The 24,859-nt window shown below is 47.8% G+C and overlaps 1 protein-coding gene across 1 annotated transcript; it reads right to left on the bottom strand.

Moving 5' to 3' along the window:
• Positions 1–4,499: 4,499 nt before the first annotated feature.
• LOC308273256 (uncharacterized protein) lies at positions 4,500–20,322 on the bottom strand (the record flags this gene model as incomplete). Its single annotated transcript, XM_080710338.1, has 6 exons — positions 4,500–4,513; positions 6,493–6,642; positions 9,455–9,549; positions 16,481–17,151; positions 19,792–19,867; positions 20,105–20,322. 6 exons carry the CDS (start codon positions 20,320–20,322, stop codon positions 4,500–4,502), a joined length of 1,224 nt encoding a protein of 407 aa, XP_080566464.1.
• Between the last annotated feature and the right edge of the window lie 4,537 nt (positions 20,323–24,859).

Here is a 24,859-nt window from a genome sequence, read left to right as displayed (position 1 = left end):
GGATTACAAGCGTGCGCCACCACGCCTGGCTAGGCTTTGCAAATTATTATAAGGAAAAAATAAAATGAGACCTTCCAACAATGTTGGATCTTTCCTTCTTTCTTTCTTTCTTTCTTTCTTTCTTTCTTTCTTTCTTTCTTTCTTTCTTTCTTTCTTTCTTCTTTATTTTTTTGTAGTACTGGGTATTGGACCCCAGAGGCATTCTACCTATGAGCTAAATACCAGCCCCTCTTTAAAAAATAATCTTTTTTTTCCTACCTCCAGGCTATACTCCCAGACCTTTTTTTTATATTTTATTTGGAAACAGGGTCTCACTAAGTTGCTGAGAGCCTCACTAAGTGAGGCTGGCTTTGAACCTGCGCGATCCTCCTGTCTCAGCCTCCCAAATGCACAAGCCTGCGCTACCACGCTCGGCTCAGGAAAGAACTTAATCACTGGCATAAGCTACCCACATGTAACCTTTCAATCCCTAGAAACTGAAGACCTTTCATTGATCTCGAAAGGTCTGGAGCAGTGCACACTAGGAGGCGGATGTACAGAGCCCTGATCCTGTGCGGGCTCCTTCCTTCCAGGGGTTGCGCTAGGCCCTTTACCTTCTCTCCTGCCCCATGCTTACCTGAGGGGAGGCCTTCACTGTCTGGGGAACGCACTCCTGCCCTCAGCTGTCTCTCTTCTTGCTCAGTCTTGGGCGGATTTAGTGGAGGCAGTACACTCGCTAGTGAGCAGGAATGAGAAAAAGTCAAGTTCATCCCGGGCTGGGCCCGTTCACACCTGATGGGGACCACAGGCTCCTGTTTGCTTTCTTTAAGGACCTAATCTAGAACACTTAGGAGGCCAAGAGAAGACATTCCAAAGACCAAAGACGGGAGCTTGGAGGCCATGTCTGTAATCCTAGTACTTGGGAGGCTGAGACACAAGGATCTCAGGTTTGAGGACAGTCTCAGCAACATAATCAGACCCTATTTCAAAATTTAAAAAAATAAAAATAAAAAAAATAAAAGCCAGGCATGGTGGCGCAGGCTTGTAATCCCAGCATCCAGGAGGCGGAAACAAGCCTCAGCTACTTAGCAAGGCCCTCCGTAACTTAGTAAGACCCTGTTTAAATTGAAGAATAAAAAATAGGGCTGGGGATATAGCTCCGAGGTAGAATGCCCCTGGGTTCCATTCCCAGTATCACAAAATAAATAAATAAATAATAAGAACTTTTTTTAAAAAACGACTGGGGGTGTAGCTCAAAGATAGGGTGCTCCAGGGTTCAATCACCAGTGCCAAAAATAAATAAATAAGTAAATAAATGGAAACAAACACCAGCTTCTAGGAAAGTTCTGAGCACACAGGTTACTTAGTGGAGACTGGTTGGACAATAGGCAAATTTGCATATCTGGAAAACCTGGAGAAGGAGTTAGAAGTGTTCTCCATCTCTGCCTTTAGGCAGCTCTCCTGGAGTTAGGGATGCAGGCCTTCCACATCTGGAAAGTATAGAATTAAAGGTCAAAAGGTCAGTAATAGCCAGATGGGGCGACGCCCACCAGTACTTGGGAGGCTGAGACTGTAGGTAGACAGGCGTGGTGGCGCACACTTGTAATCCCAGTACTTGGGAGGAGGATCATGGTTCATGGACAGCCTCAGCTACTTAGTGAGGCCCTCTGCAACTCAGTGAGACCCTGTTTCAAAATAAAGAATAAAAAATAGGGCTAGGGGTGTAGCTCGGAGATAGAATGCCCCCTGGTTCCATCCCCAGCACCAAAAAAAAAAAAAAAAAAAAAGGAAGATAGAACAGCCTCAGCAAATAGTAAGGCTCTCATCAACCTTCAGACCTTGTTTCAAATAGGCTGGGGTGTAGGTAGGATGCCCCTGGGTTCAATCTCCAGTACCACAAAAATAAATGAAAAAACAATAAAAAAGGTCTTGAGTTCAACCTTTAATACACACACACACACACACACACACACACACACACATAATATATATATATATATATATATATATATATATATATATATATATGTCAGTGAAACTGAGCCATCTACTTTGCCCAGGGAAACCTGTTGTTCTACGGCCTAGGCAGGCTTGGCAGAGGGACCCCGCCTCTTACCCACAGATGCCAGGTTCTCGAAGGTCTCCGACATCACCCCCTGGTAGAAGGCTCTCTGAGCAGCATCCAGACATTCCCACTCCTCCTGGGTGAAGTTCACGGCCACGTCCTCCCTGGTGATGGGCATCTGGAAGACGAGGGTGGGCTCGGGGAGTCTGCGCGCAGACTCACCTCCAGAGTCAAGGTTCAGAGAACCTAAGAGAAAGAGGACCACGGAGGGAAGAAAGAAATATCAAAAATAAAAAGACAGGCACGAAGCCCGAAACTATGACTTACAGGAAGTAAAGCAAAAGCCGGTCACTGGGTGGCAACGCCCGCAATCCTAGCACTCAGAGACTCTGTTTCAAAATAGAAATTAAATAGGACTGGGGATATAGGATGGAGGTAGAATCCTTCTGGGTTCAATCTCCAGTACCCTACTCACAGAAATAAACAAGTAAAACAAAATAAAAAATAATTAGCAAGCCAGGCATGGTGGTACATGCTGGTAATCCCAGCTGAGACCATGGATTGTGGTTCATGGATAGCCTCCCCTACTTAGTGAGGCCCTTTGCAACTCAGTGAGACCCTGTTTCAAAATAAAGGATAACACAAAAACAGGGCTGGGGGTGTAGCTTGGAAGTAGACTGCCCCTGGGTTCAATCTCCTATATAATAAAAATTATAAAATAAAAAAAATTATACAGGGCTGGGAGTGTAGCTCAGAGGAAAATGCCCCTGGATTTAATCCCCAGTGTCAAAAAAAAAAAAAAAAAAAAAAAGAAAGACATAAAGACCTGCTAACTTATTTGATTTTTTTTGGGGGGGGGAGGGTAGAACTTGGGGCATTCTACCTCTGAGCTACACCCCTAGCCCTATTTTTTATTCTTTATTTTAAAATAGGGTCTCACTGAGTTGCAAAGGGCCTCACTAAGTATCTGAGGCTGGCCACAAACCTGGACCCTCCTGTCTCAGCCTCCTGAATGCTGGGATGACAAGCGTGCGCCACCACACCCCACAACCGCAACTTATTTGATACTGGGAATTGAACCCAAAGGCATTCTACTTCTAAGCTACCCCCTACCCAAGTCTTCGTTCACTCTGGGGTCTCACTAAGTTGCTGAGACTGGCCACAAACCTGCAATCCTTCTGTCTCAGCCTCCCAAGTACTAGGATTACAGACATGCACCACTACATCAGGTAATGACCTTTTCTCTTTCACTTTTTTGGAAGGAGAATAGAATTGCAAATACTAGCAAAGGAAAAAGATACTTGAGGGAAAAGTATCTGAGTTCTCCCCCTGGGTGGTGGATTCACAACAGAAACTCGACAAGCCCGAAGTCAAGGTATTCTGCTTAATTATTAGGAAGTACGAATCCGAATCCTAATCCTAACTACTGGGCCTCAGCTGGGGGACTCTCACCCATCGCTGAAGAACAGGTCCTAGTGGGGAGGTCGTTCACTGATTGGGACAGCAGGATCTATACCACAGAGGCACAGACTTCCATCCCTCACTGATGGGAGAAGTCTATGAGCCTCTGACAGTCACCTTGTTGTGGAGTCCAGATCTCACACAAAAGAGACCACTGACTCAGAAGATGTAAAGTCAAAGATTTTATTCCTTGGGGAGGAACTCTGGTGTACCAGGGCTACTACGCTCGGGTCTGAACCTTCCAAAGGAAGCACCAGGAGGTATTTATTTATTTATTTATTTATTTATTTATTTATTTATTTGGTGGTACTGGGGTTCCTGGAAGCCCTTCTACCTCCGGGCTACACTCCCAGACCTATTTTATATTTTTATTTGGAAACAGGGTCTCTTAAGCCAGCGAGGCTGGCTCCGAACCTGTCCAATCGTCCTGTCTCCACCTCCCAAGCGCGAGGATTACAAGTGTGCGCCACCACACCGGGACGGGGGGGGGGGGGGGGGGGGTTATAGCCCCAAAATGGCAGACCCTCTGGAATGTTTACAAAGGTTCAATGGTGCTGGTGCGGCTTTGCACAAAACTTACCAAAAAAAACCAGTTTGCTCCAGCATAACAAGATATAAATCCAGATAACATTGTTAAAACCCATGGACCCGTGACTTGTCTTTCTCAAAACCATAAAATCATTAACTCATGACGTGTTTTTCTCTCAGCACATTTCTTTTTACATAAGGACATGAGCCATTTCTGTGCCCTCTATCAGTCTTGGGGAATAGCTATTCCCCGGATGCGCCGACGTTCAGCCTCACAGCGCACAGTGGAGCTCAGTCTCACGTGACAGCTCGTTGCTGTGGCTTACACAGTTTGTCCTTGTGTGGCTTAGTCCGATCAGAGAGCATGTTTGTCTGATACGGTGTGTTCTGCACGGACACAGTCCTCTGGTGGAGTTTCCCGGGCTGAGGCAGTCATATCTATCTAAGCAGGCATCAGCCTGGACCCTCACAACATGTTCACTGCAAGGGGAAAGGCATCGCTCAGAGTAAAAACATCAGGCCGGGCGTGGTGGCGCAGGCTTGTAACCCCAGCATTCGGGAGGCTGAGACAGGGATCGCAGCTCGCGGACAGCCTCAGCTACTTAAGCCCTGTGCAACTCAGTGAGACCCTGCTTCAAAATAAAGAATACAAAATAGAGCTGGGGTGTAGCTCGGAGGCAGAATGGCCCTGGGTTCCATTCCCAGTTCTGAAAAATAAAAAATCATCATGAAAGACCCTAGCTCAGCTTAGCTAAAGCGAAGCCATGATTAACCTAAATCTGAACCCGGAAGATAGAGTTGCTGCTGTGGAGGGTTTCAAAAGTCAGTAAGCCTGCCAAACAGGAAGAATGGGAGCGTAACTGCTCGCTTGCAGTCTCCTGGCAGAACAGACCGTTACCGTATGTCCTAAAAACAACCTCATGATGGAGGTCGTCTTGTTCCCTAGTTACCCGGACCAATAACAACTCTGTATCTAGGCTAACAATGCTTTTCTGCTTCTGTAACCCCGCTTCTGCTGCCCCTATAAAAAACCCCTGAAAAAGACCAGGGGCGCGCAAGTCTCTGTGCAGACTCTGCCACCCACAGGTACCTGTGTCCTTCAATAAAATCCTCATGCTATTGCATCCTGTGGTCTCGGACTGATCTCTGGGTTTCGGGGTCTCTATTCCTAAGGGAAAGACCACTCGGGGGTCTTTCAATCATCCTTGTGCCAATGCACATTATTCCGAACATCCCCCCAAAAAGCTGCTATGACAGCTGCACCCCTAAGACCTGAAGTTGATTTTCTTTTCTCTCTCTTCCCTCTCTCTCTTCTCCCTCACTTTTCCTTTATTTCAAGACTAGTCAAGACTATGGGGGGGAGGGGCAGGATGTACTGGGACGGAACCCAGGGTCATTCTACCTCCGAGCTACACCCCCAGCCCTTTTTCTTTTCTTTACTTTGAAGCCGGGTCTCGCTCAGTTGCTGAAGGCTGGCCGCTAACCTGTGATTCTCCAGCCTCAGCCTCCCAAGAGCTGGGATTACAGGCTTGTGCTGCCTTAGTTGTATTAAGTGTGCAGACCTGGGGTCATTCTCTCACTCTCCAGTCGAACACACTTCAAACAGCCTGGACAATACTGTCCCCCAAGCCTTCCAGTTGGGCAGTGGTTCAGCACCAGGAACCCGCCCTCCAGACGGCACCTGCTGAGCGCCAGGGAGAGGTGCTTGGGGCAGGGTCTACTCTCCCTCGAGGCTGTTCTTTGTCCACAGGGCCCGAGCTCACAGGGCTGGGGGACGGAAGGAGCCTGCCTAAAACCCAACCTGTGTGTGCTACTAGAGACTGAGCCTGGGGACATCCCGCCTCTGAGCTACACCCACCGCCCTTCTTATTTTTTGCTTTGAAACAGTGTCTTGCTAGGTTGCGTCTCCTCTCTTCTCGCTACTTTGCTGAGACTGGTCTCAAGGCTGAGAATCCTTTGTCTCAGCCCCCCATGTCTGGCTTCAAACTTTGATCCAGCGCCACCACGCCCGGCCCCAGCTGACATCTGACTGTGGCCGCCGCCCGGCCCCAGCCAGTCCCCACCCGTGCACGCTGTAGGCCCGCAGAGGCACAAGGGCGCCATTTTCCAGCTCTGTGAATCTCAGCCATCGCTCCACAAACCCAAATCCGTCAGTGGCTTTCTCGCAGCAATGCCGAGAAGGCCCAAAGTTCCCAGCACAGCCTCGAGGCTTTGTGGGACGCCCCTGGAGATCCTTGGGGCGCAGAACCCTGCTCCGGCGCTTTGTGCCCAGCCCCCGGCTGGCCCGCGCCGGCCACAGCGGCCACCCCGCGGCTGGCTCGGGCCTCTGGGTGGGATCGCGGGTACCTCGAGCTCCCAAGAGATGCGGGGCGCAGCCTGGCCTCGCCTGCCGAGGTGAGCGGCGAGGAGTGGGGGCGAGCAGCCTCCCCCTGCAGCCTCCGCCACGCGGCCTTACTCACGGGCTGGCAGGGGACCTGGCCTCCGTGCACCGGGGTCGCGATTGAGGGCCCAGCAGTGCGACCGCTCCTCCACAGAAGTCTCCAGCGCCGGCGACTCCGCCCGGCCCCGCCTGCTTCCGCCCCTCCCACTTCCCCGGCAACAGAGCGGGGCTGCGGGCCCGCCAAGGTCAAGGATTTGCATCCAGCTAGGTGGTGGTGCAAACCTACAATCCCCGCTATTCTGAAGGCTGAGGCTGAAGGATCAAAGTTTGAAGCCAGCCTGGACCATTTGGAGAGCGTCTGTCTGTCTGTCTGTCTGTTCTCCTTCTTGTGGTGCTCAGGGCCTTCTACCTCTGAGCTACACCTCTAGCCCTATTTTTTTTTTTTTTAACTGTGAAACAGGGTCTTGCTAAATTGCTGGGGCTGGCCTCAAACCTGCTAATCTCCAGTCTCCGCCTCCCATGTATTGGGATTACAAGCGTGATGCCGGGGCTTGGGACCCAAAATAAAAAAACAAAAGGGGTTGGGGAGTAGTTCAACGCTAGAGATCACTTAGGGTCAATTTGCATCCTAAGAAGCCTAAACACTAAAGAGAACCGCCTGGCCCACCAGCTTCCCCTCCTACCAGTAGATAACCATTGGACCCACCTCGCACTGGAATTTCTCTTAAATTCCCAGTCTTTTTTTTTTTTTTTTTTTGGTGGTACAGGGGTGGAACCCAGAGGCTTTCTACCTCTGGGGTATACTCCCAGACCTATTTTATATTTTTATTTGGAAACAGGGTCTCACTAAGTAGCTGAGGCTGGCTTCGAACCCATGCGATCCTCCTGTCTCAGCCTCCCAAGCGCTGGAATTACAAGCCTGCGCCACCACGCCCGCCCGGCTACCCAGGAGCATTCTACCTCTGAGCTACACCCCCATCCCTATTTTTTATTCTTTATTTTGAAATAGGGTCTTACTGAGTCACAAAGGGCCTAAATAACTGAGGCTGGCCTCTAACTGCAATCCTCTAGTCCCAGCCTCCCAAACGCTGGGATTACAAGAGTGTGCTGCCGGGTGTGGTGGCGTAAATTTATAATCCCTGCGCTTAGGAGGCTGAGACAAGAGGATTGCACAGGTTTGAAGCCAGCCTTAGCTATTTAGTGAGGCGCTCAGCAACTTAGTGAGACCCTGTTTCCAAATAAAGTATAAAATAGGTCTGGGAGTATAGCCTGGAGGTAGAAAGCCTCTGGGTTCCACACCCAGTACCACACACACACACACACACACACACACACACACACACACACAAAGAGTGTGCCACCCACCTGGCTATCTATTACCTGTTAATGAATTTTGTTTCCTCCTGTCTCCAGGCTATCAAACTTCAAGGAGACTCCAGCTGGACTCCTGACCCCTTTTTATAGTAGGGAGTGACCACTATGGGACCCCTGGATTAATAGGCCTTCCCACAGCTTGTTCTGTCCCAACAGACAGAGAGCAAGAGGTCCTGACATGTTGACATCCCTGCTGGGCTTAAAAAAGCAAAGCTAAGAGCCGGGCATGGTGGCTCACGCTTGTAATCCCCGCGCTTGGGAGGCAGAGACAGGAGGATCACAGGTTTGAAGCCAGCCTCAGCTTGGTGAGGCTCTCAGCAATTTACTGAGATCCTGTTTCCAAATAAAATATAAAATAGGTCTGGGGGTATAGTCCAGAGGTATAAGGTCTCTGGTTTCCATCCCCAGTACCACACACACACACACACACACACACACACACACACACACACAGAGCAAAGCTACAGATGATAGACTATCTCATCCCTGTTCTGTGAATGATCTTGGGCCACTGGCTCTTGAGGGTGAATTATTATCTTGGGTAGTTATTAGGTGATGCATGCAACCACAGTTAAACAATGACCTAACTGCCCTGGCTGCAGCGAGCAACCACAAACACATGTGTCACCCAGTCACCCACACATGTGTCACCCCATTCTAAAAAAAAACTTCAATATGGACCACTGCTTAACAAACAACAACAGCCCAACTGCCCAGAAAGTCCCCAACTCCCTGCTCTCCTCCACCCTCAAAAATCAGTCCCATAAAAACCCTTAACCCATTGACTCTGGGTGTGCACCTCACTGGCCCCAACTTTGAACCAGTAAACCCTGCCCGGGAGTACAGAATAAAGAAAGCGCCTCTTGCTTTTACTTGGCCTCCATGCCTTATTCTCTGAGTCACTTTACAGTAGTTAGGTTAGAGATGAATAGGGTGGGGAAAGAAAGGAGATAGGGTGTGCCCAGCCAACCTTCCTGAGAAGAGAAATGGAGATTGCACCGACCAGCTGTGGTCAGACTTAGAGCCTTTACATTGCAGCTTTCTACGCCAGCAAAAGTATTCTACCGTGGTGAGTTTAGTGCTATGGTGCGAAACCCAGAAGTGACTGCCCTAAATTGGCAGACTGGGTCATAAACGCATTGTTTATGGCTCATCTGTTTTCTGGGGCCTCCTTTCTATGGGCATTTAAGTTATATAGGCATCCTGCAACCTCTCTAGAAAAGCTGATGGGGACTCTGTGGGTCCCTGGAATACCTCACTCACCTTAGGTAAATTTGTGGGATGCCTGGCAGCACCCTGGAGACACCCAGCAGAGTTCGGAGAAAGAGGTATAGACACTCCCTACCTTGACTGGTGGGATCCCAATCTGGTCTCACCATTGGGGAAATGTACTCCAGAAGTGAGCTGGTCGGTGAGCCTCCCATTAGGTCCAAGGACCAGCTTGCAAGCCTCTTACAGGATATGTTCCCTTTCTTTTGATGTGAAGAGGGTCTGCAGGAGTTGCTGACAATAATCCCAAGTCGGCTGGTGGGTATAAACTGTGGTCTTTAGGAGAGAAATGAGCACCTAGGGCTTCTCAGAGAAAGGTGAATTCTGGATTTTCCAATTGTAGAGGTCACTGAAAGAAAAAGGGGCATAAACCATGAAGACAGGAGGAGCTTCCCTACCCTGGATGGGCCCTGCCGAGGGGACCTGGCAGAGAGGAAGAGTTAAAGCCTTCTCTGACCGTGGGGCAGCCTCGTGGATGCCCTCCTTTCTGGAACTGGTGGGGGAGAAGGGTCAGGCATCTGATAACTGACCCCACTCCGAGTATGAGGGGGGATCAAAAAAGGGTTGGAGGGAGACACCAGCACTTGGGGAACTACCTCCGATAGGTCAGGATAGGTCTGCGAACCCATGGAGTGACCAGAGCTGAATCTTCCTCAGGCTGAGTTAGGACCAACTGGGGTGGTTTAGGCTTTTTCAGGGGAAGGCCCTTGAGGGTGGCCCTAACTGTGAGGGTCATTTCCTGGAGAAGAACAAATGACCTGTTGGACAGACAGGAGAGAGTTAAGGTCAAAGGAACCCTCCGATGGCCATCCCACCCCAAACGAAGGCTACTCAAGAGAACAAAGAGTCTGCAGTATTCCTGGATATACCCAGTCTCCAGATTCCGAAGCTTTCCTAAGGAAATCCTTAAAATGAGAGAGGATTAAGTCCAGGGGAGAGGACTCGAAGAAAATGACTGACCCATTTCAGAGACAAACAAGAAGATGGAGACAGACAAAGAATAAACAACACAAAATGAAAGTAACAGGCAAGGTAACAGATGTGCAGATGTCGTGCGGATGCCTGACAGAACCAGATTCAGATTCTCCCTCGGACATTCCAGTGGGGGCCAGAGAGGATCAAGGGCGTCCTCTCGAATTCTCTGACTCTAAGATGAACACTTCTCATGAGTCACCAGATGTGCACACAACCAGACTCTTACCTTTGGAGGTTAGTTCTACCCATCCGTTCTGTGGAGATATACAAAAGAGTCAGACTCTCAGACTGAAAATGTACAAATGGCCAAGACCAGTGTCCGTCTCTGAGGTCCCCATGTCGGGGTCTCATGGTGACGATATCCCGGACGAGCCCCCAAATGATGTGAGATCCAGATAGCGTGCAAAAGAACCGACTCAGAATAGTAAAGTCAAATATTTTATTCCACGGGGAAGAACTCTGGTATAGCAGGGCTACACTTGAGGTCTGAACCTTCCAAACGAAGCCCAAAATGCCAGCGGGAGCAAGTTTTATAGCCCGAAATAGCAGACCAGGGCTGTTTACAAAGGCTCATTCATACCGGTGGGGCTTTGCACAAAATTTAGAAAAAAAGTTTGCTCCAGCATAGTAAGATATAAATCCAGATAAGGTTGTTTTCCATAAACCCATTAACCCATGCCTTGTTTTCTCTAAAACTATAAAACCATTAACTCATGACTTGTTTTTCTGGTCCAGGAACCTGATGCAGTTATCTTATGTTTTTAATCTAGGTTGTTGGGGGGAGGGATTTCCAGTATATCTCTTTTACATATAGACTTGAGCCACTTCTGTGCCCTCTATCACCAATGCGAGACAGGAACTCAAAATCACTGGTTAAGACATAAGAATTTATGAGCCACAGTGACTGCAATTCCACCTAGCCCACTGAGTAGAGAGTGGTGCCTCAGTTTTAAAAACTGTACATTTTTATAGGCTGGTACCACTTGCAGGTGGTTTGGAGGATTAATTTTGCAAGCAAGTGCAAATAAATTACACAAGCGGAATTTCACAGTTAGTTGACATGCAGAAATACATATTATTAATTTGAAATATAGTAAAGCAAACCTTTTGGAAACCAACTAAGTAACTACTTTTAAGGAATTAACTCTTGGTAGCTTTTTATCCTGTTGCTTGCCATTTTAGACCTCGTTCTTGACAGGTGTGTGGGGGGCATGGTGACTGTGTGGGGCTACAGCTGATCCACGTTTTGTGAGGGGGGAAACCGAGTACTCAAGTGTGTTGGAGCCAGGAAGCTCTCCATGGAGTTGCCTGTGTTTGCCGCACATAGTATGAAGAAGTTGTCTTGGCCACAAGGTATCTTCTGAGTAAAATATGTTGTTTGTTCTGAACAAACACCTGGTGTTTGTCAAATGATGTAATAATTTTTATAATCATGAAAGCCTGACATTTCTGTACCCTCCAACTCTGTAACCAAGAAGTATAAAAGGTGGCTGAAACTGACGCTCTGAGCGACAATACACAGGGTACTGCTTGCCCCGGCTGGCCAGTCAATGAAGCAACTTCTTCGGTACTTTGAAGTCTGGTGTGTCTCTGTGGTTTACCTCATGACATTGTCAAAGAGGCATGTCTACCCATAACTGATGTGGCACCGCCTCACGGCGATGACCTGCCACCAGCAAGTTAAACTGTGGTGGGTTCCTATGCCTTGGGTCAATCTGCCGGCTCAGGGAAGGTAACTGCCCCTTCCACACGGTGATTTCCCAGCTCAAGTCCTCTGGTGCATCGAGACAGGTTTATAAGGGAAGGGCTTACATTTGCTGTCCTAGGATACCCTCCCAGGGGGTCAATCAATGCTCAGGCACACCTGTAATCCCAGTACTTGGGAGGCTGAGATAGGAGGGTCACAGGTCTGAGGACGATCTCAGCAAGAGTGAGACTCAGCAACTTAGTGAAACCTTGTTTCCAAATAAATAAAATTGGGCTGGGGTGTGTACCTCAAAAGTAAGATGCCTCCGGGTTCAATATCATAAAAAATTAAATAAAGACAATAAATAAATTCTCGGGCATAGAGAGGCTAAAACCCCCCAAAATTTCAACAGCTCTCTCCCTCCTGTCTCAGCCCCCCAAATGCTGGGATTACAAGTGTGCGTCACTGCGCCCAGCCCTATTTTTTAGTTTTGTGTTTGAAACAAGGTCTAAATTGGTGAGGCTGGTTTTGAATCTGCAATCTTCCTGTCTCAGCCTCCTAAAGTACTGGGATTAAAGGCATGTGCCGCCATGCTTGGCTTCAAGTGTAGTATTCTGATCAATTATAAAACTGTCACCCAAGCCATGTGTGGTAGTGAGTACACACACACACACACACACACACACACACACACACACACATACACACACACCACTAGCCAGGTGTAATTGTGCATTCCTGTAATTCCAGTATGCGTAAGGCTGAGACACGAGAATCACAGGTTTGAGACCAGCCTTAGCAATTTAGTGTGCAGTCACCTTAGTGAGGTGTGTTGTTGGTTATTTTTGTTTTGTTGTTTTGTTTTGTTTTGTTGCGGGTCTGGGGATGGAACCAGAGACATCTGACCTCCGAGCTACACCCCTGGCCTATTTGTGGGTTTTTTTGGTGGTACTGGGGGTGGAACCCAGAGGCTTTCTACCTCCGGGCTATACTCCCAGACCTTTTTTATATTTTATTTGGAAACAGGGTCTCACTAAGTTGCTGAGAGCCTCACTAAGTAGCTGAGGCTGGCTTCGAACCCGTGCGATCCTCCTGTCTCAGCCTCCCAAGCGTGGGGATTACAAGCGTGCGCCACCACGCCCAGCGACCCCTGCCCTAGTTTTTATTCTTTATTTTGAAACAGGGTCTCACTAAGTTGCAGAGGCTGTCCGGGAACCGTGATCCTCCAGTTTTAGCCCCCCGAATGCTGGGATTACAAGTGTGCGCCACCACGCCCAGCTTTTTTTTTTTTTTTGTGGTACTGGGAATGGAATCCTGGGGTCTTTTACCTCCGGGCTACACTCTCAGACCTATTTTCCTATTTTATATTTTGGAAACAGGGTCTCGCTACGTGGCTGAGGCTGGCTTCGAACCTGCACAATCCTTCTGCCTGAGCTTCCAAAGTCCTGGGATTCCAAGCGTGCGCCCCCACGCCCGGCGACATTGTCTTAAGACATCGAATACGTGCTGACGTGATGCAGCATTCCTGTGGAATGAGCACTGCAGCTCAGTGAGACCCTGCTTCAAAATAGAGAACGAAACAGAGCTGGGCCGGGCACGACGGCTTCCTCATGCGGGAGGCTGAGATGGAGGATCGTGGTTCGCGGCCAGCCTCGGCTACTTAGGCCCTCCGCCACTCAGTGAGACCCGGTTTCAAAGTAAAGAATAAGAAATAGGGTAGGGGATGTAGCTCGGAGGTCGAATGCCCCTGGGTTCCATCCCCAGACCTGCAAAAAAAAAAAAAAAAAAAAAAAAAAATTAGAAGCCAGGCGTGGTGGCCCAGGCTTGTAATCCCAGTGCTTGGGAGGCTGAGACAGGAGGATGGCACAAGTTCGAAGCCAGCCTCAGCTAGTGAGGCTTTTAGCAATTTAGTGAAACCATTTCCAAATACATTATAATGATAATTTTATAAATTTAAAATTTAGTTTTATAAAATAAGGCTGGGGGTATAGACTGGAGGAAGAAAGCCCCTGGGTTCCACACAGCCCCCACCCCATTACCATAAATAAAAAAACAAAAACAAAAAGGGCTGATGGTTCAACACACACACACACACACACACACACACACACACGATTCTCTTCAAGGCATATTATAATCAAGCCTTCAAGGTCAGATTTCTTTCTTTTTTTTTTTGGTGGTACTGGAGGTGGAACCCAGGGGCTTTCTATCTCTGGGCTATACTCCCAGACCCATTTTATATTTTATTTGGAAACAGGGTCTCACTAAGTTGCTGAGAGCCTCACTAAGTAGCTGAGGCTGGCTTCGAACCTGTGTGATCCTCATGTCAGCCTCCCAAGTACTGAGATTACAAGTGTGTGCCACCACACCCGGCTCCCAATGTCAAAAAAAATTTTTTTTTTTGGTAGTACTAGGGGTGGAACCCAGAGGCTTTCTACCTCCGGGCTATACTCCCAGACCTATTTTTATATTTTATTTGGAAACGGGGTCTCACTAAGTTGCTGAGAGCCTCACTAAGTAGCTGAGGCTGGCTTCAAACCTGTGCTTCAATCCTGTCTCAGCCTCCCAAGCGCGGGGATTAAAGCGTGCGCCACCACGCCCGGCTCCAAAGTCAAATTTCTAAAAGCAGCAAGAACAGATAACAAGTCACATATAAGAGAAACTCCATTGGACTACATGCAGATTTCTTAGCAGGAAATTCACAGATGAAGTGTATATATACACCTAAAGATTTCACCAAAAGCTGTTTGAACCGATAAATGAATTCAGTAAAGTTACAGGATACAAGGTGAACATACAACGATCGATCGACAGCACTTGCTGGCGCTGTGGAGGGGTGCTGGGATTGAACCCAGGGGGATTCTACCTCCAAGGACACCTCTCACCCCCTCCCTTTTTTTGGCACTAGGAACTGAACTCAGGGGAATTCCACCTCTGAGCTACACCCCTGGTCCCGATTTTATTTTTTATTTGGAAACAGCGCCTCACTAAGTTGCTGAGGCTTGCCAGGAGCCTGTAATTCTCCTTTCAGCTACCGCCAGCTCTTTATTTTCTGGTTCGAAACAGGGTCTCACTGAAACAGGTTGCTGCGGGTCTCGCTAAGTTGCTGTGACCCTCCTGTCTCAAACCTGTGATCCTCCTGTCTCAGCCTCCCAGGGATTACGGGCATGTAACATCATGCCCAGCTCGGAATTCTCTTTAATAGCTAACATGATACTTGGCACATAGGAGATTCTTAAAATTAAGTTTCAGAAACAGACTAAATAATGCAACTAGATTTTTCGGGCCTGGTTAGCAGTTCTCTGATAAAGGTACAGAAGTGTCCACCTAAGTGAAGACTATACTGAAATCTGGTTTTAGCATCAGGACAACTTTGAAAGGAAGGAGGAGGAGAGAAGGAGAGGCAGATGGGAAAAACTCCTCATGTGCCACCATCGCCCAACCCAGGTCTTCCCAAAAGAAGGAACCAACAAGCAGAGACAGACGAATGCTCCCCAAACATAACAACCTCCCATAGATTCCATGGGATAGTATTCTCACTTTACAAATAAGGACATTGCTAGGTGTGGTATGCACACTTGTAATCCCTGCGCTTGGGAGGCTGAGACAGGAGGATCGCACGGGTTCGAAGCCAGCCTCAGCTACTTAGTGAGGCTCTCAGCAACTTAGTGAGACCCTGTTTCCAAATAAAATATAAAAAAAGGTCTGGGAGGATAGCCCGGAGGTAGAAAGCCTCTGGGTTCCACCCCCAGTACCACCAAAAACAACAACAACAACAACAACAACAACAAAGGACATTGAACATCAAAAGGAAGGCCGGGCGGGCGTGGTGGTGCACACTTGTAATCCCCACGCTTGGGAGGCTGAGACAGGAGGATCACACAAGTTCGAAGCCAGCCTCAGTTACTTAGTGAGGCTCTCAGCCACTTAGTGAGACCCTGTTTCCAAATAAGATATGAAATAGGTCTGGGAGAATAACCTGGAGGTAGAAAAGCCCTGGGTTCCACGCCCAGTACCACCTTAAAAAAAAAAACATCAAAAGGGATAAGATGATTTACAAACACAAATGGACTAAAATAGCTAAGCAGAGTGTCATGTTCACAGCGATCTTACACTTCTGTATATAACAAAGGGGACACTCTGAATCCTCAGCAGGGACAACTACCACGGAATCTGAAAAGGTCCAAGAAGCATCATTTCAAGCTGGCCATGGTGGCCTGTCCTCCAGCACTGGGGAGGCAGAGTTTAAAGAGGAAGGTGGCAGGTTCGAGGACAGCCTCAGCACCTAGTGGAACCGTCATCCACCTAGGGAGCCCCTGTTTCAAAATAAAAATAAAATAAGCCTGGAGCCGGGCATGGTGATGCACGCTTGTAATCCCAGCATTCGGGAGGCAGAGACTGGAGGACTGAGGGTCAATGACAGCCTCAGCTTCTACTTAGTGAGACCCTTTGCAATTCAGTAAGGCCCTGTTTCAAAATAAAGAATAAAAACTTGGGCTGGGGGTGTAGCTTGGAGATAGAATGCCCTCGGGTTCTACCCCCAGTACCACACGCACACAAAATTAATAATAATAATAATAATAATAATAATAATAATAATATCAGAGGCAAAACACTCCTGATTCAATCCCCCACACATCAGAAACATGACTTCATCACAAAAGCATTGGAAGTGTGCTAACCTTTTATTTTTCCTATCTGACTCCTCAGAAAGGGTGGCACAGCCAAGAATTTCCTCTGACACGGTGGTATAACTGCACACATCTCTTCTCTGCCCTTCGGCTTTTCCATAAGAACATTCACCTGGATCGGACTTCTGCTGCAGGGCTGGAACAGGGGGTACGCGGTGACCCTCTGGAGCTCTGCGGCCTGGGCCTGCGACGTGGCGCGCCCCGCCCGGGCAGGAGGCTGGCTCCAGCTGGCCCGCAGGATCCGCTCCTTGAGCCTCTTCTCCAGCAGCTCTCGCCCGCGGCTCATGCGCTCCTGGTGATCTCGGATCTGCAGCTCTTCGCGATCGCTCACCTGCTTTCTTCTCTGGGCTTTCTGGACGCCAGGCCTTTGGGGCTCGATGTGGGGTAACGTCGTCTCCTCGAGGGCTCTCGGCTGTCTGCACGCCCTGTGCCTGAGGTCTCGGGCCTGGCCGGCCCGGTGCACGTGCACCGCTATCTGCTTCCTCTCCCGCTCGGGGACCCAGCAGCGCCGCTTCTGTTCCTCTGTGCCGGGGCTCACGTTCTCCTCCGTGTCTGACTTCATCTCGTCGCTCGCCGCCTCCTCTTTCATCATTTCCAGCGTTCTTTTATTATAATAAGACTCTGCCTTGGCCAGCCAGTAGTCGAGAGAAAGCGACTGCTCCCTGCAGAGCACTTCATACTCTTCTCGACATTTCCTGGTTAGCAAGTATCTTGCAGCGGTCGTATGCACGCCACCGAGACTCTGTCAAAGTGGGGTGGCCAATTTTACACTGCGATCGTCCTTTCCATTTGAGTGCACTGCGCGCGCGCGTGCGTGTGTGTGTGCGTGCGTGCGTGTGCGTGTGTGTGTTACTAGGGATTAAACCCAGGGGCATTCTATCTCTGAGCTACACCCTCGGAAGCATTTTATTTTTTATTTTTTTGCGGGTCTGGGGATGGAACCCAAGGCATATGACCACCAAGCTACACCCCCTGCCCTGTTTTTTAGTCTTTATTTTGAAACAGGGTCTCACTAAGTTGCGAAGGGCCTCACTAAGTACCCGAGGCTGTCAGATAACCACAATCCTCCTCCACTGGAATTACAAGAGTGTGCCACCATGCCCAACTTTTTTTTTTTTTTTCCCAGCACTGGGGCTGGAACCCAGGAGCATTCTACCTCCTAAGGACACCCACAGCCCTATTTTTTATTCTTTATTTTGAAACAGGCCTCATTGAGTAGCTGAGGCTGTGAACCACAATCCTCCTGTCTCAGCCTCCCAAATGCTGGGATTATAAGAGTGCACCACCATGCCTGGCGTTTATTTTTTATTTGGAAACAGACTCTCCCTAGGTTGCTGAGAGCTTCACTAAGTAGTTGAGGCTAGCTGCAAACCAGCAATCCTCCTGTTTCAGTCTCCTAAGAACTGGAATTACAAGTATGTGCCACCACCATTCAGCTTTCTTTGAACACATTTAAACAGGAGCCTACCCTCATTCTTAACATCAAGAAACATGTTAAGCCAGGGTGTGGTGTATCCCAGTACTTGGGAGGCTTGAGACAAGAGGATTGCAAGTTGGTAGCCATCCTCAGCTACTTAGTGAGGCCCTCTGCAACTTAGTGAGATCATGTTTCAAAATCAAGAATAGCTGGGCGTGGTGGCACAAGCTTTTAATCCTAAGTTTGGGAGGCTGAGACAGGAGGATCACGAAGGTTTGAAGCCAGCCTCCACTGGTTTAAGAGACCCTGTTTCCAAATAAAATATATAAAATAGGTCTGAGAGTGTAGCCCAGAGGTAAAAGGCCCCTGGGTTTCATCCCCAGTACAACCAAAAAAAAAAAAAAAGAAAACCAAAATAAAAAATAAAAAAACAGGGCTGAGAGTGTAGCTTGGAGGTAGAATGCTGCTGCTGGGTTCTATCCCCAGTACAAAACAAACAAAACTGCCAGGCGTGGTGGTGCACACTTGTAATCCCTGCACTTGGGAGGCTGAGACAGGAGGATCGCACGGGTTCAAAGCCAGCCTCAGCTACTTAGTGAGGCTTTTAGCAACTTAGTGAGACCCTGTTTCCAAATAAAATATAAAAAAGGTCTGGGAGTTTAGCCCAGAGGGAGAAAGCCTCTGGGTTCCACCCCCAGTACCACCAAAAAAGGAAAAAAAAAAAAAACTCCCCCCACATGATTTTATTTACTTTAGTATAATAATTTTATTTATTTATATTTTGTGATACTGGGGATGGAACCCAGGGGCTCTTCTACCTCTGGGCTATACTCCCAGACCTATTTTTATATTTATTTGGAAACAGGGTCTCACTAAGTAGCTGAGAGCCTCACTAAGTAGCTGAGGCTGGCTTCGAACCCGTGCGATCCTCCTGTCTCAGCCTCCCAAGCGCGGGATATCAAGCGTGTGCCACCACGCCCAGCATTATTCTTTTATTTTGAAACAGGAACTCACTATGTTGCAGAAGGCCTCACTGAGTGAGTGAGGCTGGCTGAGAAATTGTGATTCTCCTGTCTCAACCTTTCAAGTACTAGGATTACAAATGTGTGCCACCATGCCTAGTTGAACCCAGAGGCATTCTACCTCCACAATTCACCCCCAACCCACTTTTTAAAAAATTTATTTATTTATTTATTTATTTATTTATTTATTTATTTATTTACTTATTTTATTTGCTGTGGCACTGAGGATTGAACCCGGGAGCATTCTACCTCTGAGCCACATTTTTAGCCCAATTTTATTTCTTATTTGGAAACAAGGTCTCACTAAGTTGCTGAGGCTGACTTGGAATCTGCAACCCTCCTGTCTAAGCCTCTGGAGTAGCAGGATTACAAGCGTATGCCATCACGCTCAGCTCTTATTTTTTTAGTTTGAAGCAGGGTCTCACTAACTTGCTGAGGGTCACACTAAATTGGTGAGTCTGTCCACAAACCTGCTATCCACCTGTCTCAGCCTCCACAGTACTGAGGTCACACGCATGTACCACCACACCCAACTGGGCAGAAGGATTTTTTAACCCTAAGGTTCCTTCTCTGAGTCGGGCATGGTGGCACACACTTGTAATCCCAGTATTTGGGAAGCTAAGACAGGAGGATCGTGGTTCATGCCAGCCTCAGCTACTGAGTGAGGCCCCCAAGCAACACTGTGCAGCCCTGTTTCAAAATAAAGAATAAAAAAAAAAATGAGCCAGGGGTGGTGGTGCACACCTGTAATCCTCCGCTATTTACTGAGGCCCTTTGCAACTCAGTGAGACCCTGTTTCAAAATAAAGAATAAAAAATAGGGCTGGGGGTGTATCTCGGAGGTAGAATGCCCCTGGTCCCACCCCTAGCACTGAGAAAGAAAGAAAGAAAGAAGAAAGAAAGAAAGAAAGAAAGAAAGAAAGAAAGAAACTAACTTAATTTACCAAGATCTCTTTTTCCAGTGGGGACTGTTGACCTGCCGCAATTCTAGGGTCTTTAGATGCTTTAGCCCAGGCCAATCTGGAAGATAAAACACAGGGGTAGATTAGAACCTGAGAGATGTCAACACATCTGCTCAAAGACCCCACTGTTCTGGGGATGGCCACTAGTATTAGCCTCACCAAAAACAAAACAAAACAAAAACCCTGCTAATAGGCAGGAGTGACAGGCAGTGGAGAACTGCAGCGTTCTATGGTAGAGAATAATGCTCCTTGACTAAGAAAAGGACCTTCCCTTTCATATGAATTGAAAACATACTTTTCCTGTGGACTCAGCGTGAACCATTCCGAGTCCCGTATCGGGGGCTGCAGGAGGGGAGACTCGGGCTGGCCCGCGTCTGGGGCAGATGGCTCAGCCGCGTCTCCAAGCCCGGTTCCTCTGTCTTCTAGACCAGCCAGCTCCCGTCTTCTCAGTTCACCGTCTTTCTGCAGCTTCATGAGCCGGGCCCTCTGCGCCTCTATCAACACATACAGCATCCCTGCTCTCCAGTGTCTCGCTCCGCAGCTCTGCCTTTCTCTGACTGCCCCCCTCTGCTTAGCCGCCCCGTCTAAGTCATCCTCTACTCTAAATCCATTAGGAGAGCCTCCCTGTGGAGCCCCTCAGGGCTACGCTGGGCTTAGGGCAGGCCCATGGCAACACAAGGGAAGCCTACCAACATTTTATGTGTTGTCCCTGCTCGAACCTGAGTTTACTGTGAGGTCGTACTTAAGCCACTGAGGATGCCGGGCACACATCCCTGGGCCTGGTTAGGGTTAGGGCATTGGAGGCTCACAGGGCTGAATGTGAGGACTAATTCTGCTGCTTCCTGGACATGTGGCTCAAGGTAATTCACTTAACTATGTCAGTTTCCATCTATAAAATGGAGATGAAGACAAAAATCTCGGGCTTATAAAAAAAGAAGGTAGACATGGAGCACACCTATAATCTCAGTACTTGGGAAGCCAAGACAGTAAGATTTCTGCTTTAGCAAGGTCCTGTTTCAAAGATAAAGAGGATTGGGATGTAGCTCAGAGGTACAATTCCCCTGGATCTAATCCTCAATTAAAACCAAACAAACAAAAACACCCAAATGTCAATTAGAAGGGACTGGTACAATATTACATATATGGCAAATTCTCACTGGGTGTGGTGGCACACACCTATAATCTGTGTACTTGGGAGGCTGAGACAGGAGGATGACAGGTTTGAGGCCAGCCTCAGCAACTTAGTGAGACCTTTATTTCAAAATTTTTTTTTCAGTACTGGAGATGGAACCCAAGGCACACCTAGGTAATTTCAAATTTTAAAAAATGCAAAAAGAGGGCTGGGGTGCAGGTTAGAGGTAGAATACTCCTGGGATCAATCCCCAGTAATCCCTCCAAAAAAGCTATCTGGTAAATTCTTAGTAAGTGGCAGCTGTCTGTCCTTCGGAAGTCAAATACTGATTCTCTATAAAGTATTCCCCGCTCTACTCTATCACAGTGACTTTTGCCTTCAAACACTTTTGTTTTGTATTTCTACAACTCATTTGAAAATCAGTCCAGCTGGGTGTGGTGGCGCATGCTCGCAATCCCAGCATTTTGGAGGCTGGGACAGGAGGATGCCACGGACAGCCTGTGCTACTTAGTGAGGCCCTTTGCAACTCAGTGAGACCCTGTTTCAAAATAAAGAATAATGCCAGGCGTGGTGGCGCACGCTTGTCATCCCCGCGCTTGGGAGGCAGAGACAGGAGGATCGCGCAGGTTCGAAGCTAGCCGCGTGCGCTGGCTTAGGAGACCCTGTTTCCAAATAAAAATGTAAAAATAGGTCTGGGAGTGTAGCCCGGAGGTAGAAGGGCTTCCAGGAACCCCAGTACCACCAAAATAAATAAATAAATAAATAAATAAATAAATAAATATAAAATAAAGAATAAAAAATAGTGCTGGGGGTGTAGCTCAGAGGTAGAATGCCCCTGGGTTCCACCCCCAGTACCACAAAAATAAAAAAGAAAGAAATTTAAAGAAAAAAAGAAAATCAGTCATGTTCTACACTGTGATATCTGTATTCAAATATAATGCCTTTTTTTGGTACTGGAGATGGAAACTAGAGGCATTCTACTTTCAAGCTGTGCCCCCAGCCCAATTTTATTTCTTTGGAAACAGGGTCTCAGATTTCTAAGAGCCTTCCTCCATTGCCAAGGCTGGCTTTGAACCTGCAATTCTCCTGCCTCAGCCTCCCAAGTGCTGGAATTACAAGTGTGCACCACTATGCTCCGCCTAATTTAATATTTTGACATTAAAATTTAGGCTTTTAAGGGGTGGGAACAAAAGCTGGGTATGTAACATATGCCAGTAATCCCAGAACTTGGGAGACTGAGGCAGGAGGATTGTAGGTTCAAGGCTAGCCTTAGTGAGCGCCTGTTTCAAAATTAAAAAGGGCTGAGGGTGCCGGGCGTGGTGGCACACGCTTGTAATCCCTGCGCTTGGGAGGCTGAGACAGGAGGATCGCATAGGTTCGAAGCCAGCCTCGGCTACTTAGTGAGGCTCTCAGCAACTTAGTGAGACCCTGTTTCCAAATAAAATATAAAAAAAGGTCTGGGAGTATAGCCCGGAGGTAGAAAGCCTCTGGGTTCCACCCCAAGTACCACCAAAAAAAAAAGGGCTGAGGGTGTAGTTTAGAAACAGAATGCTCCTGGGTTCAATCCTCAGTAACACACACACACACACACACACACACACACACACGCGCGCACGCACAATGGAACCATAATTTTTTTTTTTTTCGGTACTGGTGATGGGACCCAGAGGCATTCTACCTGTGAGCTACACCCCCAGCCCTATTTTTTATCCTTTATCTTGAAACAGGGTCTCTGAGTTGCCGAAGACCTAAGTAGCTGAGGCTGTCCGCAAACCCTGATCCTTCTGTCTCAACCTCCCAAATGCTGGGATTACAAGTGTGCGCCACCACGCCCGGCTAAGGGAACCATAACTTATATCTACTTATATAATGGTTTGTCTATATTATTAAAGAGGATCAGTTATTGAATATGTGGTCTCACTGACTTCTTAGGAACATTTTGATTTGCCTATGTTTATCTATTATGAGATTTTATATTTATTTTTTGCAGTACTGGGATTGAACCCAGGGGCATTCTACCTCTGAGCTACATCCCAGCCCTATTGTATTCTATATTTTGAAACAGGGTCTCACTAAGTTGCAGAGAACCTCACAAGTTGCCAAGGCTGGTGGCGAACCTGTGATCCTCCTGTCTCAGCCTCACAAGTACTGGGATTACAACCTGCACCACTACGCCCCGCTCCTATTATGAGATTTAAAAAATGGCCATCTTACTTTCACTTCTTGACACACAGCAATTAGTGCGGTATTTAACATTAAGAACCTGTGATCTCAAGTTCTCAAAGTAAATGACTTGAAGCCAGGCGTGGTGGCGCACGCTTGTAATCTCAGCACTTAGGAGGCAGAGACAGGAGGATCGCGCAGGTTCAAAGCCAGCCTCAGCTACTCAGTGAGGCTCTCAGCAACTCAGTGAGACCCTGTTTCCAAATAAAGTATAAAATAGGTCTGGTAGTGTAGCCCAGAGGTAGAAAGTCCCTGGGTTCCATTCCTGGTACCACCAAAAAAATAAAATAAAATAAATTTTAAAAAAAAGACTTGATTGCTGATTATCCTTATAGTATCTAACCACCTTTCTTAGAAAGGACTGGTGGTATAGCTCAATGGTAGAGTGCTTCTGGTTTCAATCAATAACAAAGCAAAATAAAACCCTGCCTGCTACTGTGGGCCCAGTAATGGACCTCCCTTTGTAAGAGAGATAAAATGATACCTGATTTCACAGTTACGTGAGATTATGGAGTTTGTCACTCTTCTACAGCTTCCACACGCTAGCAACCCCAGTACTTGAGAGGCTGAGACAGGAGGATCCGGGTCCGCAGCCAGCGTCAGCTACTTAGTGAGGCCCTCTGCAACTTAGATCCTGTTTCAAAATAAAGAATAAAAAATAGAGCTGGGGTGTAGTCTGGGGTGTAGAATGCCCCTGGGTTCAATTTCCAGTATCACAAATAAATAAAGTAAAATAGGTATGGGGGTGCAGCTCGAAGGTAGAATGCCCCTGGTTCAATCCCCAGTACCACAGGAAAAGAGAGAAAAGTTGATAGATAGATAGAGGATCTAGCTGTCCTCGAACCTGTGATTCTCCAGTCTCAATCTCCCAAATAGAGATTATAGGTGTCCTCCCGGCCTAGGGGGAGCCCTTGGCTAATGCTAGCCTCCCACATCTGCAGAAGCCTAGCAAAGAAGAGCCCTAATCTCTTCTGTTTCACCAGATTTCTCCAAAATCCTGAGCTCCTTTCCAAGTAGCCCACTTAATCCCTGCATTCCCTCATCCAGTGGAACTAAATATTTCTCCTCTGCTTTCACCCATACCACTCTCTGTCCTTTAAGAATCTCCTAGCCGGGCGGGGTAGCGCACGCTTGTGATCCCAGCATTTGGGAGGCTGAGAACAGAGGATCGCGGTTCACGGACAGCCTCAGCTACTTAGTGAGGCCCTTTGCAACCTAGTGAGACCCGGCTTCAAAAGAAAGAACAAAAAATAGGGCAGGGGATAGAGCTCAGAGGTCAAAAGCCCCTGGGTTCCATCCCCAGACCCGAAAAACAAAAACAAACCAAGAACAAGCGTCCTGAGCTGACTCAGATCACGCGAGGCCGCTTGGCTTCTGCAGAAAGCGCGCACTAGCTCAGGAGCGTCCAAACAGCATTAAAACTACAAGTCCCAGAATGCTGTTTTGTTTTTAACCACTGCGCAGCCGCAAAAGAGAAATACCGCCTGAGGAACTACGCGAGCTGTAGTTCACTAACCCTACGAAATCAGTATTCCGTAGAGTACGTTTTTCGGAGGGTGGGCGTCCCTCGGTATAGGATGCAAGAGAAAAACAAAAAAATTCCAGGACAGGGTCCTATGAGGAAAAGTAGCCAGAGGCCCAGCACTGGTTTCTCGGTTTTTTTTTTTTTTTTCCCTCAGAGGACGTCACAGTCGC

Source organism: Muscardinus avellanarius (genome assembly GCF_963383645.1).
Source record: "Muscardinus avellanarius genome assembly, chromosome: 14".
In the NCBI taxonomy this organism is placed as follows: Eukaryota; Metazoa; Chordata; class Mammalia; order Rodentia; family Gliridae; genus Muscardinus; species Muscardinus avellanarius.
The sequence above is the reverse complement of the archived record's forward strand: the minus strand, read 5'-3'. Positions and strand labels throughout refer to the sequence as shown.